Here is an 18,878-nt window from a genome sequence, read left to right as displayed (position 1 = left end):
TTGCAATCCAGTTCTCCTCTCTGAATGGACCAGTCTGTCAGTGAACCCAACTGATGACCCTGCTGGGTCCGGGCAGTGACTGGTCACTGTTCACAGCTCTGGGTCTGACAGGCATGCTCTCAGGGGTAGATTCTGTGTGTGATATCCTTCTTGGACAGTGGACGCCTTGCAGCTGGGCCTTCTTAAACCCTGGAACCAGGGCCTCAGCTCACCCATTCCAACACCTTAGTTGCTTAGACAAGCTTCTCCAGACTCCACTTGGCTGAGGGATTTCCAGTTTCTAGTTAAATCCATCAAGACAATGTGGCTGGAAAGCAAGGAACACTGGCTTAACAAAGGATTTTTTAAAACCATAGCAGCTTTCTCCTAACAAAGCACACTACAAAATTACCAATCTTTGGAAAACAATTAAATCCTGAGCATAGCCCGTTCCACCCCTCCCCTGTGTCTGATCTCACTCCTCCTGTTTATCTTAGGCTAGGCAGTCATTCCTAAGCAGTCATTCCTGCCTTTAAAAGCTTCAGGGGGTAGCCAAGTTAGTCTGTACAGAATAAACTGAAAAAACAAAAAATGGTCTAGCAGCACCTTAAAGACTTGGTGACCCAAGGCAATTAAAAAATGGGGGGAGGACAGGGGCAGAGCCACCTGGGGAGACACTTGGCGACCTTTTGAAATGTAATGGCGACCCATATTTGGGTCCCGACCCATAGGTTGAGAAACCCTGTTCTAGCTACACTCCTGAAGGAGGCAGTGTTAGGCTGAGAACATCACCCACCATCTTTTCTGTACCAGTTCACAGAGCTGGCTGAGCAAGCATTAAGCCCTGTCACGAGGTGGTGCTGTTGCTGCTCTGGCATGTGCATCCGGAGAACCATGACAGGAACAGGGCCTGAGTTAGACAGAATTCTCCTTGTTAAACTTGCAGTGCAGCCCTTCTATATCTGAGAGTGTCAAAGGCAGAACTTTGTCCTGCAGCTATATGGTATTTATGACCGGTTGGGTATATATCTGTGTCAACCTGTCAATTCCATTTTGTTTTGTGAATGCCAATTTGTTTCAGAGATTCGTATCTAATATTGCAACTTCTTTTGTGGATTAGAGAAGATTAGATTAACTTCCTTTTATAGCAAGGCTTGACACCGAGTGGAAAGACTATGTCTGAGAAACTATAAGAGTGCAATAAAGTGCCATGAAAGCTGAACAACTCTTTTCTTCTGATCGTCTCATTGATTGCTAATTAATGTCTACACAGAAGCTAACCAGTGATGAGGGGGGGTGGACCATAAAAATTTCCCATATGAAGCACATGAGCAAAAGGGAGACAGAAATTGTTTTAAAACTAAGCAAAGTGCCACAAGCACAGGAAAGAAGCTCAGGATAACCAACAAAACGTGCAGATGGTATCATGAGCTTTCGTGGGAACAACCCACTTCTTCAGATGAAAGAATGAAAAAATCATGAGCTTTTGTGGGTACAATCCACTTCTTGCATCAGAAGCAGCAGCATTCCTTTCCTTGTACAGGCACACAGAAACAGGCAAGAACTAGAGACCAGACAAATATATGGGATACATTGCTGTCTGCCTCTCTCCCTGATCCATCTCCTTATTTACTAACTAACTAACTAACTCACTCACTCACTCACTCACTCACTGAATTAGTTCGCCAGTATAACCCTTAATCAGATATAGTTAAACTGGTGTAAAAGGCTGTGCGGATACTACTGACAGAAGATTGGCTTATTTCAGTTTAACTCAGTCTAAGTCTGTTCTGAAGACTTCTCTGAAGACTTGACACAATGCAACTTTCCTATACAGACAAGCCTCCTTGTAGAGTGTTAAAGGAAGATGATTACAATAGCTGTAAAGAAGAAAATTCACACCCCAGCAGGGCAAATGGAAGGAGAGCTCTCATGGCTGGTAGAAAGAGAAGACATTTTTGAGAAGTCACACTTCCTTAAACTGTATTTGTAAAATTTCCACTTATGATTTTTTGGCATACTGCATATACGCCCACAAAGATTTTCATATACACTTCAATTAATGAGGGATTACTTTAGTTTAACATCTGTAACTCTCTCCCTGTAGTTTTGATTATGTTACATTTCAATTTTTGAGAGAAGAACACACTTAACAAAATAACATCAAGGATTTAACAGATACGGACCTTATGTTAATTGGCTGCTTATTTTATGGGTAATATAATAAGTCGTCAGCTATTTCAGAAGGTTTTTCTCAAAACACTGCAAGACATTTTTGACCAAATGGTTGTTCTTTCCAGAGCACTGTACTCACTGCGCCTGCACAAACTACTGAGAGTCTTGCAACGTGTACTTGGAATTTAATACTGTCTGGATGTTTTCTGTGCTGCAGCTGAGCTAGTATAATCACTTAGCCAGGGAATTCAGATACTGAGGTCTTTGAAAAATGTGGTGCCAACTACTGATTGGTCCAACTAGGAGAGACTCATGCCCAAATTAATTAACTATGTAGCCAGATACAGTGCCTGGATTCAGACTGTTCTACTTCAGAGTGATAGCACAGTCAGCAATCCATTCGAGGACTGTTTACTCCACTCCAGGATTTAGACAGGCCCTGAGTATTGAGACAGTCTTTGAGTTACTATGCAAGGGAACTGCAGGGTCTGAATCTTAAATAAAGACTCCCATTGGTATTTACAAAACCAAGGATACTACAACTGCTCTACTTTATAAGTTATATGATCTATGATCAGATAGAAAGTGGCTTGGCTCCCACTGTCTTTATTTCTGTGTTCTGCATGTTGACGTGTAATATTAATTCATTGTGTATACTGGAAAAGAGCAAAATCCTGTAGGCTAGGTCTGAAATTTAGTTTACAGGTTTGAGGTTAGATGCCTGCTAACTCTTCAGCAACGTTTTTTAACACTCAACAATAAGCTTGGACATCACCACACTCCACATCATTAATTTATCTAGCTAGGCAGCACGCTGAACCATGAAGCAACAATACTTCACAAAGTAGATGCACTCCCAAGACATTGCTTTAAGGGTGCAAAACATGGGCCTGTTATCAATGGCATATTAAAAAGTTTGACAGTTTCCATTTGTGACACCTATGAGAACCATTACTGGGCATCAAACCGCAGGGCCAGGTTTCCAATACAGAAGTCCTAGAAAAAAGGTGATTCAGCTGGCACTGAGGCACCTTTCACCTGAGCCAAACTGAGATGCACTGGCCATATAATTCATATGCCTCAGACCCACCTATCAAAACAAGTCTTATATTCCAAACTAAGCTCCGGCATCATAACCATGCAGGGCATATTAAACATTTCACAGCCCTACTGACAAAATCTGTACACACATCAATATTTCGGACTCTACTTTTGAGCAACTGGTGATGGATCTTACGGCCTGGCATGGTGTCTAACAGGTGGGTGTCCACACGGTTGAGAAGAATTGCACTGAGCTTCTGGAAATGGGCACAAAAACAATGTGCAGCTCAATCAACATAACAAGACAAATTATTTTTTGGCCAGTGTGGTAAACATTGTACTTCCTGAACTGTTCTATAGAGTCATGCAAAGTCCGATTAGTATAAACTGCGATAGTTGACATTGTCCTTGAAATTGAGGTGACTAGGTTCATTATCAAAATGACACCTTCCCTGCTCTAGTCCAAATCTGCTTTTCGGTGTCACAGGGGATGTGGTGTGAGGCCCCCTTATAAGTACTGCTGTCAAGGATATCCCTTTTGTTCTTGGGTGATAATGAAACAAGGCCATGACTGCTTCAACAATGTACAGGGGCACAAGGGGAAAAGCTCCTGATGCTCCCTCCTTTTTGCACAGCACTGTAGGACGGGGCACTATCTAGACATTCTTATAAGTGAAATGCCTGACAGTGTGCTGTTTCAATACCATGTGGATGACAGGTTTGGAGACACATTCAGTAGGTCTCTAGCTTTGTAGACAGTAAAAAGCCAAAGGAGTCCCTCCTGCAGACCAATTCAGGCAGCCTCTGGCATTAACTTCAAAGAGAAGTGAATGCCCATAATAATCTGCCTGGCATTGCCACGGATGTTGTCAAAAAGGGAAAGGGATGGGGGAAATCAGTGGAAACAAACAAAATAAATAAATAAATGCAATCTCCTGAGAGTACAACAGTGTCAAAATGCCTGCTTCTTCAGTGGGTGTTTGCTAAAGCTGCCAAAATCTTTAGAAGCTTCAAAGGGGTGCAGCATATTAAATTATTCATTGTATATCTACTATTTCTGTGTAACTTTTTTTAACTGTATGACAAAGGATTCTAGAAATCCACTGTCACATTTCCTGAAATCCTTCCTGAGAAGTATCTCACAGCACATGCTCAACTGGCCAACTGCCCTTTCAAAATGGAACGAGAGACTGATTTTATATGGTCTCAGAAGAGTAGCTATGTTACTTTGTAACTTTAAAAACAAGAATGAGTCCTGTGGCACCTTAGAGACTAACAAATTAAATATATATATTAGTATCATGAGCTTTTGTTTTATATGGCTAGTCATTATAAACCCACTCCTGCTGGACCTCTCACTCATGGCAGAAAATTTAGCATTTAGACACTGTGTGTGCTTTCAATACATAGGGCTATTGTCCAGGCTGTGCACTGAGTATACCCCCAGGAAATGGGGGAAAGGAATCCTTCCTTTCAGGCTGTTACTTGCAGCCCCAGGACTTTAGGAGCTCAATGGCCAGTGAACTCCCACCCCACAGGGACTGGTGGTTCTACATTTAGTTCCTCTCCGTGCACTGCTTCGCCCTTGTTCAGGCTTCCCTTTTCTGAACTAAATTGAAAAATTATGCTGGGCCTTCCTCACCCAGGAAGGTGACATCTGGGATGAACCCTACATGATCTTGGCTTGGTTTTCCCTGCGCTTCATGACAAGGTGAAAAGTTTCTGCAGTTCAACATTCTTACACAAGCATTCAGCTTATAAAGAGAATGGACACAGGGCACTCTGTGTGATCCTTTTAGATCTTTCCCATCGACAACTCTTCTAATAACCTCCATATCCAAGGGGTTTTAGAAAGGCTGGTTTGCCATTTTTTTCTCTGCAAGACTGACAAAAATAATCAGTGGGAAAGAAACTGAGAAAATGAAATGCTTCTTAAATGACAAGACAGGGAAAGATGCAAATGAAAGCTGAGTCACATTCTGCTTTATGAAACAAAGAAAGCTTCTTAAACAGCTAGGGTGCATCTAGACTGGCAAGATTTTGTGCAAAAGCAACTGCTTTTGCGCAAAAACTTGCCAGCTGTCTACACTGGCCGCTTGAATTTGCGCAAGTGCACTGACTTTGTAATGTACAAAATCAGTGCTTCTTGCGCAAATACTTTCATACTCCCTCTCGGGAAAAAGCCCTCTTGCGCAAGAATACTTGCGCAAGAGGGCCAGTGTAGACAGGGAAGAACTGTTTTGTGCAAAAAAGCCCCGGTGGCTAAAATGGCGATCGGGGCTTTCTTGCGCAAAATCGCATCTAGGCTGGCCACGGATGCTTTTGCGCAAAAGCATCCGTGCCAATCTAGACGCGCTTTTGCGGAAATACTTTTAACGGAAAAACTTTTCCGTTAAAAGTATTTCCGCAAATTCATGCCAGTCTAGATGCAGCCCAACTGCTCAGCTCCCCATTCAATTGCTACAGGAAAGAGAACAGTTGCTTTTTCAAATGCAATCCTATAATGAAGGATAGTGATAGGAATGTAGCCGTGTTAGTCTGGTTTAGCTGAAACAAAATACAGGACTATGTAGCACTTTAAAGACTAACAAGATGGTTTATTAGATGATGAGCTTTCGTGGGTCAGACCCACTTCCTCAGATCAAATAGTGGAAGAAAATAGTCACAACCATATATACCAAAGGATACAATTAAAAAAAAATGAACATGTGATTTGTCCTTTTCATATGTGTTCATTTTTTTAAATTGGATCCTTTGGTATATATGGTTGTGACTATTTTCTTCCACTATTTGATCTGAGGCAGTGGGTCTGGCCCACGAAAGCTCATCATCTAATAAACCATCTTGTTAGTCTTTAAAGTGCTACATAGTCCTGTCTTTTGTTTCAGCTATAATGAAGGGGAGGAGAAAAGAACAACACCACTCTAACCAGAAACCTCCTAAAACTCTCTATTCCTTCACGGCTGGGTGTGTCTCTCCAGGAGAGCAGCTGCAGAGACAGGAATGAGAGCAGAGAGCCTGCCAGCCAGCAGCTGCTGTCAAACTGAAAGGAGATTTGAGGGTCCTGCCAAAAGAATTCCACTCCCCTTCACCCAACCCTTTCACCTCATTTCGGTCGCCTAGCACCAAGTGCTTACACTTACTCAGCATTTTTTTCTTAGACAGGTTGCATTAAAAAAGCAAAAGCAGCAGTGAAGGATTAGGGTAGGAATAACAATGTTTTAACAAGGAAGCCCCTCAGGGGTTTGCTACATGCCATCATACTGCTAGGCCTCAGCACTTCTCTGATTGCTGACAGGAAGTTCATAAAGTTCCTGTTGGTTAAAACTACAAGCTACAGACTGCAGAGATACTTTTTTGTCTTTTACCCTTTATCTTCTAGTGGGCAGGGGTACCCCAACTTTTCCTGTTGAGCCTCCCCTTACCAGTAATGGGACCTGTCTGTGCCCTAAGCCCCCTCCTGTGCTGAAGCCTATGCTGAAGGCAAAGTTAAAGGAAGACCTGGGTATGGGGGAGGAACTGGGGCTGGAGACAGAGGTGGCCTGGGGGTTAACCAGGGGGCAGAGCAGAGCTGCAGCTGAGGGCTGGGGGCCAGTGGAGATACAGCTTGGGGCACCAGCAGAGGTGGACACGAGATGCAGTTGGGAGGTGGAGCGGACTCAGCCTGCTCAGTATGGAGGACAACACTCAGTAGTTCATCATACATGCGCTCAGGCCCATAGACGGGGGGAGAGAGGGCGCAATTGTCCTATGGCTCCCAGCCACCTTTGCTGCAGTCACAACAGTGGCTGGAGCCCTGGGCCCTTTAAATCACCACCAGAGTGCTGTGCAGTGTGTTCTGGGTGACTTTGAGGGCTGGGCGGGAAGGCATGCCACAGTCCAGCAAGTGCTGAGGGCTGGCTGCCCCTGTCCTTGCCATTTCTGCCTGAGCCCCATCCCTTCCAGGAGCACAGAGCAGCCCTCCCTTCCCACCTTGCCCATGAACCTGCGAGGCTGTCAGCTCTCCTGCTTGTGCTCAAATGTGAAGCAGTACAGTATGACTCCCGGCTGCGGCCACAAACGATCTTGCAGCATCTAAGGGACTTGTATGAGGTATGTGTAGAATTTAGGTACAAGATGTTTGCAGTATTAAGTCTAAACTTCAAGGGCCAAATTCAGTACTGGCATAAGCATGGAAAATTCCATTGGTTTCAGCAAAGTTATCTCTGCTTTGTTGCCTCAGTTCAGCAAGGTACTTAAGCATATGCCTAACTGCAAACATTTGAGTAGTTCTACGGAAGGCACTGAAACTATTTATATGCTTAAAAGTTGGCATGTGTTTAAGTGCTTTGCTGGATCCAGACCTATATGGGACTGCATTTTGATCTTCGATTTTTATTCTTGTTTGTTACAAATGTAGCCAAATGATATTATGCAAAGTTTCCAGCTGACTTGAGTCAATCTTTTAAAAGTATTTTTAAATGTATTCATACAAATATTTGCAGAAAGATAGGATAAAAGGAGTTGTAAATATTAGTGAGGCAAATTAACATGTTTTATTAGAAAGGCTACTTACAAATTCTCTTTTGCTATATTTGTCCATCTGTGCACTTTACATCATATAGTTAAAATAGGCATCCAATTCTCACTATGTTAGCAATCCTTCCTGTGCTGGTACAGAACACCATAATTTATAGACGAACCTGTAACTCTGAGCCAAAATCTGCACTAGTAGCTATACCTAGGAAATCCCAAAATAGAAGAAATTTGTTAATTCTTTGCAAACCATCTGTAGACAATATTGTTAATATTGTGATAATTTAAATAAGACTCCAGGAAAAAAGAACTCCAGACTGGAGCTCTCCCAAATTTAGTGGCAGCAATAAATGGTAAAATGTTCTGGAAGGATCTTGGACTTTTTATTCATTTTATCAGTAATGCTAGTGGAGGAAAAGGAGGCAATCATCATTCATTACATTTTTGCCTCATATCGACAAGGAGAAACAAAACAGCCTGCCCTTAATTTGCAGCTTTGAAGAAATTTTCCATCTGTCCTAAAAGAAGTTAGGTTCTCTATGGGCGGACCTGCCTTTCTGGTAACATCCACTTTGATCATTCAGATCTCTGTTTCCTTCTCAAAAGCTGCAAAAGCATGACTATTTTGCTGCTTGCTCCCCACAATATGCCCTAAATGTTCCAGTCTATGGTCATCACGAACACATATTCATTAATTCACCTCCTTAGGTTTAAAAAAAAAAGTAGAGATTGATATTGTTCACTTAATTGTGACCAATCAATGGCCAGATCCTGCCATTCTTTCCCACAGTCCCGGGGCGTTCACATAAGGGGTTTTGATCTGTGCTTACCTATGCTACTTGCACCAATCACTATAAAAGACATATTTAATGTCTAAATAAGGAATTTCAAAATTATATTGTGATAGTGACCATTGCAAGCAAATAAACATTGCTACAATTTACAGCACACTAATAAAACACTAGAAATATTGTGCCAATTGGTGTCATTACCGTAAGAGAAAACATACTTCTATTTGCTGCCAAGGAATGTGATACTGTATTTAGAAATATAAGATAAACAAATGTTACCCTGAAATAACCACATGTATTTAGGCACAAGAAGACTGTAGTCATGAAATAATAATTAAAGCAACAGTTTTCTAAAATTTTTCTTTGGTGAAAGTGCACCATTCTGTTAGATGTTTGGAACTCTGATTGCCCATTTACAAGGCTACTGTCTATGACCGTAATATCCTCAATAAAACATACTCAGTTCACACTGTTCCTAAAGGAAACAGGTTATTTGTGTTCTCTAAGGAAGTTGATTAATATACTGTGTAAAACATAACACCATGAGAGTACTCCCTAACAGAAGAAACACATCCTTTGCAATTGTTAAAACTGTTTATTTCCTTAAAGCAGTGTAAAGGAAGCTACATATCTGTTTGTACTGTATGAGTCATTATAAAGCTGATCCTTAAAAATAAGAAAACACAAATGTAGAAGAAACAAAAAAATCACACTGCCCTGGAAAAATTACCACCCAGACCACGTTTGTGTGAGATGTAACTCAAAGCTCTACTGTAATCAAAGGGCAAAATACCATCAATAATAAAATTTGGCCCCAAACCCCTAAGACAGACTGTTGGGAACAAATTTGCCATTGTCTTTACTGAGACCAAGATTTGGCCCACAGGGTAATGCTACAGCAATTCTGCTCTCATTCAAATCAGTGTAAATTCAACTCTGATCAACAGAGTTACTCCAGATTTACATAGTTGCAAAAGAGCAGAATTTGTTGCTAAACCTACTGTATATTTAGTTATGAAACTGTCAGGATTTCTGTTGTTTTGTATACTGCACCTTTACATTTCTAAGGACTGCTAGAGGCAGAAATAAGCAGGTATGTTCTTTTCAGTGTGGTATGTGAAAAGAAACACAAACATTGTGGCTGTGTCTACATTGGCACCCGTTTCCGGAAAAGAGATGCTAATGTAGACTTTGGAATAGGCAAATCCACGGGGGATTTAAATATCCCCCGCGGCATTTGCATTAACACGGCTGCCGCTTTTTTCCGGCTTGGGGAAAAGCCGGAGAAAAGCGCCAGTCTAGACGTTATTCTCTGGAAAATAAAGCCTTTTCCGGAGAATATTGCTTGGAGAGCAGTCCTTGAAAGTAGGAATAAGAAATCCTCCGGAAAAGGCTTTATTTTCCGGAGAATAACGTCTAGACTGGCGCTTTTCTCCGGCTTTTCCCCACGCCGGAAAAAAGCGGCAGCCGTGTTAAAGCAAATGCCACGGGGGATATTTAAATCTCCCGCGGATTTGCCTATTCCAACGTGCTACATTAGCATCCCTTTTCCGGAAGGGATGCCAGTGTAGACGTAGCCTGTATGATCTCTAAGACTTTTCTGGTTTGGTTCCCTTTGTATAAAAGAAAAGTTAATTTTGGCTGTACTTGTTTGTTGTTGTTTTTTCTACACACAAACCACAACACACACTTCCATGCATCAAATTAAAAATATCTGCAGAAAGAGTAGCAGTACCTGTCGCAGGAGCTCTTCCTGGCGCATCCTAATTCTCTCCCTTTCCATTTGGATCCTTTGAAGCCTCAGCTTCTGTTGCTGCTGCTGCTGGGTTGTCAGGGCATTGGGCATGTTCAACAACCCCCCTTGAGGATTCTGGGTAGGATGGCTCTGCTGGGACATGGTTGTACTTGGTGTCATCTGTTGCTGGTGTTGATGATTCATTACTGTAAAAAAACCCCAACAATTAGACCTAGTTATGTTAAATAGAATTTAAACAGTGTAAGGCTTTGTCTACACTTAAAACTTTAAAGCACAGCAGTTTAAAACAGCAGTGTGTGCCCAGGGCAGAAACACTAGGAGAGAGTTCTCTCAGCGCTCCAGGGAAACCACCTCCACCACAGAAGTAGCTAACAGTGCCAGTAGCCCCGTTCATGCTGGCACTTTACAGCACTGTAACTTGCTGCACTCAGAGGTGGAAGGTATTTCTTCACACCCCTGAGACAGAAAATTGCACAGCAATAAAGTGGCAGTGTAGACTTAGCCTAAGATAACAGAGGGCACAGCACACATGTTCCCATCTGTGTTCAGTGTACCGTTATTGCTGGCACATGGATAAATAGCAACTACTCTCTCTGACGAGTTTTGACATTAGTAATCATTTAATAATTGTCACAGTTTAAGATTGAAAAACAAAAGTTCCGTTTAGGTTAAGCCCTGATATATTCTAATACTTACCTAACATTTTATTAGTAAAGTATACAGATGTTTAAAAATTTCAATACATTATTTTGTACATAAGTCTACAATATGTAATGACTTGGTTGAAATATTTTCAATATTTACATGTTTATTTTACTGACAGAATCATTGTAGAAAGAGTTTGTGGTCTTGATAGTTTTTTTCCCACAACTTTCCATCTTTAGAGGAGATAAGGCTGCCCCATGTGTGAGAGGGCTAGTCTGGGATGCAGGAAACCCAGGTTCAGTTCCTTGCTTTGTTACAGACTTCCAGTATGACCTTAGAAACATAGAATACCTAAACTGGAAGGGACCTTGAGAGATCATCAAGTCCAGCCCCCTGCCCTCATGGCAAGACCAAACACTGTTTAGATCATCCTTGACAGATGTCTATCTAACCTGCTCTTAAATATCTCTAGAGATGGAGAGTCCACAGCCTCACTAGGCAATTTATTCCAGTGTTTAACTGCCCTGACAGTTAGGAAGTTTCTCCTAACGTCCAACCTAAGCCTCCCTTACTGTAATTTTAGCCTATTGCTTTTTGTCCTATCATCGGAGGCCAAAGAGAACAATTTTTCTCCTTCCTCCTTGTAACACCCTTTCAGATACTTGAAAACTTCTATCATGTCCCTTCTCAGTCTTCTCTTTTCTAAGCTAAACAAGCCCAGTTCTTTCAGTCTTCCCTCATAGCTCATGTTTTCTAGACCTTTAATCATTTTTGTTGCTCTTCTCCGGACCTTCTCCAATTTTTCCACATCTTTCTTGAAATGTGGTGCCCAGAACTGGACATAATACTCCAACTGAGGCCTAATTAGTGCAGAGTACAGCAGAAGAATGACTTGTGGTGTCTTGCTCACAACACTTCTGTTAATGCACCCCCAAATCATGTTTGCTTTTTTTGCAACAGTGTCACACTGTTGACTCATATTTAGCTTGTGGTCCACTATGACCCCTAGATCTCTTTCTGCAGTACTCCTTCTTAGACAATCACTTCCCACACATACAAAATGAAACTGATTTGTTCCTTGAAAGAAATCACTTAGACCCAGATCCTCAATGGTATGTAGGTTACTAAGGACTTCTCTCCATTACCTGGTAGATCAGTTCTACTGAGATCGATCCACTGTTGGTTGATTTATCACATCTGCTTAAACACAATAAATTGATCTCTGAAGTTATGTCTAGACCGCATTTCTCTCTCAAAAGGGGAATGCAAATGAAGCAGATTGACAATTCACATGAAGGGTGAATTTACAAATCTCACGCTTCATTTGCATAATCGTATCTGAGTGCTTTTTCGAAAAAGGGTTTTTCGGGGGAAAAAAAAACCAACCCTTTTTTGAAAGAACCTGTACACACCTCATTTTTTCAGGAGTACAGATTCTTTCGAAAAAGGGTTATTTTTTCTGAAAGAACTCCATCTAGACTGCAGGGCTACGTCTACACTGGCCCCTTTTCCGGAAGGGGCATGTAAATTTCACTAGTCGTCGTAGGGAAATCCGCGGGGGATTTAAATATCCCCCGCGGCATTTAAATAAAAATGTCCGCCGCTTTTTTCCGGCTTTTAAAAAAGCCGGAAAAGAGCGTCTACACTGGCCCCGATCCTCCGGAAAAAGTGCCCTTTTCCGGAGGCTCTTATTCCTACTTTGAAGTAGGAATAAGACCCTCCAGAAAAGGGCACTTTTTCCGGAGGATCGGGGCCAGTGTAGACGCTCTTTTCCGGCTTTTTTAAAAGCCGGAAAAAAGCGGCGGACATTTTTATTTAAATGCCGCGGGGGATATTTAAATCCCCCGCGGATTTCCCTACGACGACTAGTGAAATTTACATGCCCCTTCCGGAAAAGGGGCCAGTGTAGACGTAGCCCAGGGTTTTTTTTAAAAAACCCTTTATCAAAAAAGCGCTCGGACGTGATTTTGCAAACGAAGCATGAGATTTGTAAATCCACACTTCATTTGAATTTTCAATCTGCTTCATTCACATTCCTCTTTCGAGAGAGGAATGCAGTCTAGACAAGCCCTGAGCGCTCTTCTGTCAACTCTGGTACTCCACCAGGGTGAAAAGAGTAGCTAGAGTCAATAGGAGAGCAGCCCTTACTCACCTTACTGCACAGAAGATACCCTGGTAAGTATATCAACTTCAACTATACTATTTGCATAGACAAAGTTGTGCAGGTTACACCAACCAGGGTGGGGGAGGCTTAGCACAGACATAGCCTTTTATTGATTACTTTCTCTTGACCTTATCTGTAAAATAGGAAATGATCGCTTTTCCCCTACCTCATGTGAGTTTTGTATTGATAAAACACATTAAGATTGTGAGGCATAACAATACTAACATAATGGGAGCCATAAAATACCATAGAGAGAGGGAATGTTATATGATGAGAACCAATGACAAGTGTGCGTCTTGTAAGTAATGAAAGCAGTTCAGCAGAAGATAATACCAGATACCAGCAAGAGCTGCAATGAAAACAGATAGACTTTCAGTTCATTTATTTATTAAAATTCTTACAGTTCACATTTCAGGGTAGGTGAAATAATAATAAACAGAGTTAATCTGAATCATGAGAAATTTCATGCCTAAAAAACTAAAGAAATAGTAGTAAGTACATATCAGCTGTCTGTTGCTCACTTTTCCTGGCACATGTTTTTGTGTCTTTTGAACAAAGAGTGCCTCTTCTTTTTCCACGTGGCCTCAGTTACTTTGTTTTGGGCTGCAGTCAGTGGAAAGTCAGCCATCTGTACTTACAGTATGAGAACTGTTCTGAATAGCAAAACAGTGTAATTTACAAGTTGCTGGTATATTAAACCAAACTCTTTGGCAAAATTAGGAGAGAAAAAACACCCCTTGTTGAGAGAATATACACTGTATTCCATGTGCCTTTCCCAATGCAAACATTAAGAAGTTTTTACTATACAGAACGCCCCGAATTCATGACTGGTGTAACTCCACTAGGTCAACTGAATCAGATAAGTCTAACTTTACAGTTCACAGTTTAAGTTCTGTTGTACACTACAAACTTAGTTGGCTTAACTGCATAGCCCCAGCGTATGGAAAATCCACACCCCTAAGCAACATAGTTATACTGACCTAACCCCTTGTGTAGACACTGCTATGTTGATGGGAGGGCTTCAACCTCTTAGGGAGGTGGAGTGGCTATGCAGCTATCACAAGCTCTTCCATCAGGATAGGTAGAGTCTTCATTAAGCACTACAGTGATTTAGCTGTGTGTAGACAAGCCCTTAGTCTCTTTTCAAAATGAAAAGTATAATAAATTACAGAATATAATAAATTAGAGATTACAAAGACTAATTCAGACCTGTTTACAACAGAGGCATATGTAAATCTTTCAAAGATCTTGGGTTGTATGCACAGAGTGCCTGATATATTATAGTTAATGTCTTATAATGATCTAGATCAGTGGTTCCCAACCTGTGGTTGATAGACCCAAGGTGGTGTGTGATGGTACTGCAGGCAGTCCACAGAAAGTTTAACAGTAACTATCGGGCCTACTGCATGACTGGGACTTTCTGCCAGGTGATTCTTACCTAGGCCTCGCTGTTTGTGATCATCTATCCTCCCACCACCAGCTGCGCTGCCATTTATGCTCCAGCTCTTTCCCCCACCCCTCTGTCCTGCGGTGGGCCCCCTGATCCTTACTTTCCTTTTCCTTTTCTTTTTTGTTTCTCCCCAGGGCTCTGTGCCTGGCCAAGGGTGGAATCCTGGGGCAGGAGCTGCCTTTGGCCATGAGAGTTCCCTCACCGTATTCTCCATGGATAGGCAGGGGACACAGGGGCAGGAGCTAAGGAAGCAGCGTGGGTCAAGGGATGTGCTGGCCAATACTTCCTGCCACTCCCCTTGACCCAGAACAGCAAAAGGCAGGGACAAGAAGCTGACAGGTTCCCAGCGGGCAGACACTCCACATAAATAAATGTCCCAGTGCACCAGCGGTTTGCCTTGCTGGGCTGGGAAGTGACCTTGGGAAGTGCTGTGGTCTCTGCTGTACTCTGCTGGGACATTTGTCTGAGTTTATGTGCTTGCAGGCACAGAGCTTCTCCCTTTGGCTGTGAACAGCAAACAGCAACCAATGGGAGCTGAGAAGCTCCATGCCCTGCAGTCTTTATGTCCCTCAGCCCACACTGAAGATGACAAGCTGCGACTGTCCTCTGGAGTCGGCTTATAAATGGCTCAGTCACTTTTTACCATTTTTTCCTCTTTTTTGAAATGATCATGTTACGTGAATACATCACTCCACTCTAACCTTTCAAAAGCTATTAGAGTGTCAGAAAGGGTTTAGTTGGGCTGTTAGCAAAAATGAATCAGTGGATCCAATAAAATTTTATTCAATAAAGATACATGGCACCTCAAAGTTGTTACATTTTAATGTGGACACCCTGTATTATCTCTCAATACTACTATAATTGTTTAGATAACATGAACTATTATACATGTCAAATGATTATCAAGTAATGGAATGTTTGAAAACAGCTATATTGTTTGGGGGGGGCCATAAAATTTTAATAGATTGAAAAGGGGTCCGTATACTCGAAAAGGTTGGGAACTACTGATCTAGATTCTACTCTGTAAATTTTATTAACATCTGAAACCCTATCTGTGGGAGGATTTAGATTTGGAATAGACTCATCAACGCACACTCTTGATGGAATATTCAGATGCTGGAGGATAGATCTACAGGGGGAAGCTGAGCTGGGGAAGTCGTCCCCCCCCTGTAAAATTAATTTAGTTCCACTGAAATTAGCTGAATGCTCCCCAAACAACACCAGAAAGAAGACTGGTCAGAGAGTTTATGTCAGTCAAAGCAATGTAACCTTTTCTGTTCAAATTCAGGGATCCCCTATCAGGGCAGAATTCTCTCAGAGGGTATGTCTACGCTACCACCCTAGTTCGAACTAGGGTGGTAGTGTAGACATACCCAGAGCGTGGTTGTTCAATGATATATGTGAAATAAAATAATAGTTGCAATACAGCTCCTTAGTTGAGCACGTAATCATAAAACATAATCAGAACTGGTACTGTCAGCAATGAGACTGATTTGAGCATGGGGACTAAATCTTACATTCATTCCTATATGTGAATATCTCCAGGATAGGGGCTGGGGCCAACAGAAGAGATAGGGCACAGTGGGGAATCCTGCACTACAATTGTTTGTGCTCCATATTGTCCATGGGTAGAATAAGTCCATTTCCAATGTTGTCAATCGAGTACTTTTCATGAGCACTCAAACAGTGTACTTCATCCCCGTCCCTACAGAAACAAAGCAAAAAACCGACCAACTAACCAAAATAATAACTAACAATAAAGTTCTCCACATGCAATGTCTGAATCCAGACTGGATAATGGCTGGCAGGCACAAATTTCCTTAAAAGTCTATTGACCTCTCTGCAATATTCCATTATCAGTCCGTCAAGAAATAGCCTACACAGACAAACTTCCCTCTCCAAACAAGAACATCTCTAATCTCAGAACACTGTCTTACAAAGAGCAGAGATTTTTATATTTATCTTTCTCTCATTGTTGCACCTATCACAAAGAAAGCCACATTTTAAACTGCTATCTCTTCCTGTCTTTAGGCTAGGATGAAATTTATTCTACGTGGATGTCTGACCTTCAGAGTATCTGGCCTTCGAGTATTGCAGAAAACAATAAAGATAGAATGAACAACAGGGACTATTGCAAAACAGCAAGCACTGCTCAAACTGCACACTCCGCAGTTTTGTTGATGCACAGTACACAGTCAAAAACTGGTTTAATTACATTGCTTCTGCGTGTCCACAGTTGATGCTCTAGCATCGAAGTAAGAGCAGTACATTATGGGGTAGCTATCCCACTGTGCTACTCGCCACCTTCTGAAGCTAGGAATTGTAGGAAGATGGAGTGGATTGCAGTGCATCATGGCCGTGGGCTCAAAATTCCATGATGTAGTTTGTTTTTCTCCCAGCTTTCCATGGACTTTCAATTGCATTTGGCAGCATTTTTTCAACAGCCCCTGTTTACTGTGTGCCAGCCACCTCTGTCTAAAAGGATGGATCCTGCACTGTTCTCTACTGCTGTGGTCACAGTTATGAACACCCCACAGATGGCCATGCAGTAAGTAGATCATGAGCACCCAGTCTGAACCGGAATCAGAGTTGCCTGACCTGCTATATGCCATGAAAAGAAACAACACCTGATTATTTCTGGCATTCATGGAACAGCTGAACATGGCGGATCATCATTTTTGGGCTCAGGAAACAAGTACCAAGTGGTGCCATCATTATGCAGATCTGGAATGGTAGGCAGTTGCTGCAGAACTTTCAGATGTGGAAAGCCACCTTCTTGAAACTGTATGCAGAACTCACCCCAGTGATGCGGCAATCACTGTGTGGAAACTGGAGATTTCAAAATGCTACTAGTCAGTCACAACTGTTTGGAGTCAGGAAATTGACCATTGGGCCCATGATAACGCAAGTGTGCAGGATCATTAATCACATCCTGCTATGCAGGACTGTGATTCTTGGCAAGTATGGAAAATAGTGGATGGTTTTATAGCAATGGGATTCCCTAATTGTAATGAGGCAACAGATGGCACACACATTCTAATTTTGGCCCTGGACCATCTTGTGATACAGTAAATCAATAGAAAGGGGTACTTCTTTATAGTACTGTGGGTGCTTGTAGGTAAGCATAGGTGTTTCACTGCCATCAACATGAAGTGGTGCATGATGGTGCATTGTGAATGCATCTTCAGGAACACTAGTCTGTACAGAAAGCTCCAAGCAGAGACTTTCTTTCCAGACTGGAAGAGTCCATTGGGGGCTGCTGAAATGCCCGTAATGATCCTGGGAGACTCAGCATACTTCTCATTCCCATGACTCGTGAAGCATTATATGGGAAATCTGGACAACAGCAAAAAGCGCTTCAATAATAGGCTAAGCAGGTGCAGAATGACTGTAGAATGTACTTTTGTAGATTAAAAGCATGCTGGTGCTGCCTTTATAACAGGTTAGACCTAAATGAGGAATATATCCCCATGGTCATAACAGCCTGCTGCCCACACTGCAGCTAAGGGTGAGGCTAAGGGTGAAGTTTTCTCTGAGGTGAAGCATGAAGGTGGGTCACCTGGCTGCTGAATCTGAGCAGCCAGATATTAAGGCTGTTAGAGGGGCACAATCGGGGGCTATGTGAATTAGAGAGGCTTTGAGGTCACATTTTGACAATGAGCATCAGTAGTCTGTCTTTCCATGTGGCACTCTGCCATGCTTCATTAACTTGCTGCCTTGCATGAAAATTGTGATGATTCCTGATAGGGATATATAGTCAGGAAATGATCAAATTGATACTAGCAGCAACCACCACATGTAGGAGACGAATGAAGAGAGTTTGTTTTTATTCACAACTCATATGAAGGGTTTAGTGGGAAGAGATATAAGAGTGCAGGGCAGAGTAGGCTCTCATGACTGTGTGTAAATTCAATTATTATTTTGAAAGTTGTTTGAAGGGATCAAGTGAAGGGAGTACTGAGATGAGGAATGAGTGGTAGGAGTTTGGGGAGGACATAGAAAGCAGTTCTGTATCGGCTGCAGGGGGAAACAAATACACGTTTTGCCTGGAGCATGATTATGGAGTTCAAAATCCCTTTTTGCTTCTCCACACTTTTATCATCCAGTCCTGACCCTTTACAACATGCCCCTCACTCTCCTTTCTGTCTTGTCTTTCTATTTTTCCTTCAGGGTCTTTCTCCACTCCTTGTGTTCTCTTTTTTCAGCCTCTGAAGATGGGAACATTCCCTCCTTCCTCTGCCTTGGTCTCTTCCTTACCTGGCAGAGATGCTCCACTAGTGTGTAGGGCGTTCACCTAAAAGGCACATCTACAAAAGCATAAGAAACAATACACAGATCCATAATTGTTAGTTAACACACAGC

General features: G+C 42.1%; 1 protein-coding gene across 2 annotated transcripts in view; it reads right to left on the bottom strand.

Moving 5' to 3' along the window:
• The window catches only part of WWTR1 (WW domain containing transcription regulator 1), a 135,438-nt gene that overhangs the window by 14,943 nt on the left and 101,617 nt on the right, over positions 1-18,878 (bottom strand). For both annotated transcript variants that reach the window (XM_014569956.4, XM_006115932.5), the window contains exon 3: positions 10,237-10,442. In XM_014569956.4, the coding sequence (XP_014425442.1) occupies positions 10,237-10,442 (206 nt within the window). The remainder of the gene's footprint in view (positions 1-10,236; positions 10,443-18,878) is intronic.

The sequence above is a fragment of the Pelodiscus sinensis genome, chromosome 10 (genome assembly GCF_052426305.1).
Source record: "Pelodiscus sinensis isolate ZL-2025 chromosome 10, ASM5242630v1, whole genome shotgun sequence".
NCBI classification, from domain to species: Eukaryota; Metazoa; Chordata; order Testudines; family Trionychidae; genus Pelodiscus; species Pelodiscus sinensis.
The sequence above is the reverse complement of the archived record's forward strand: the minus strand, read 5'-3'. Positions and strand labels throughout refer to the sequence as shown.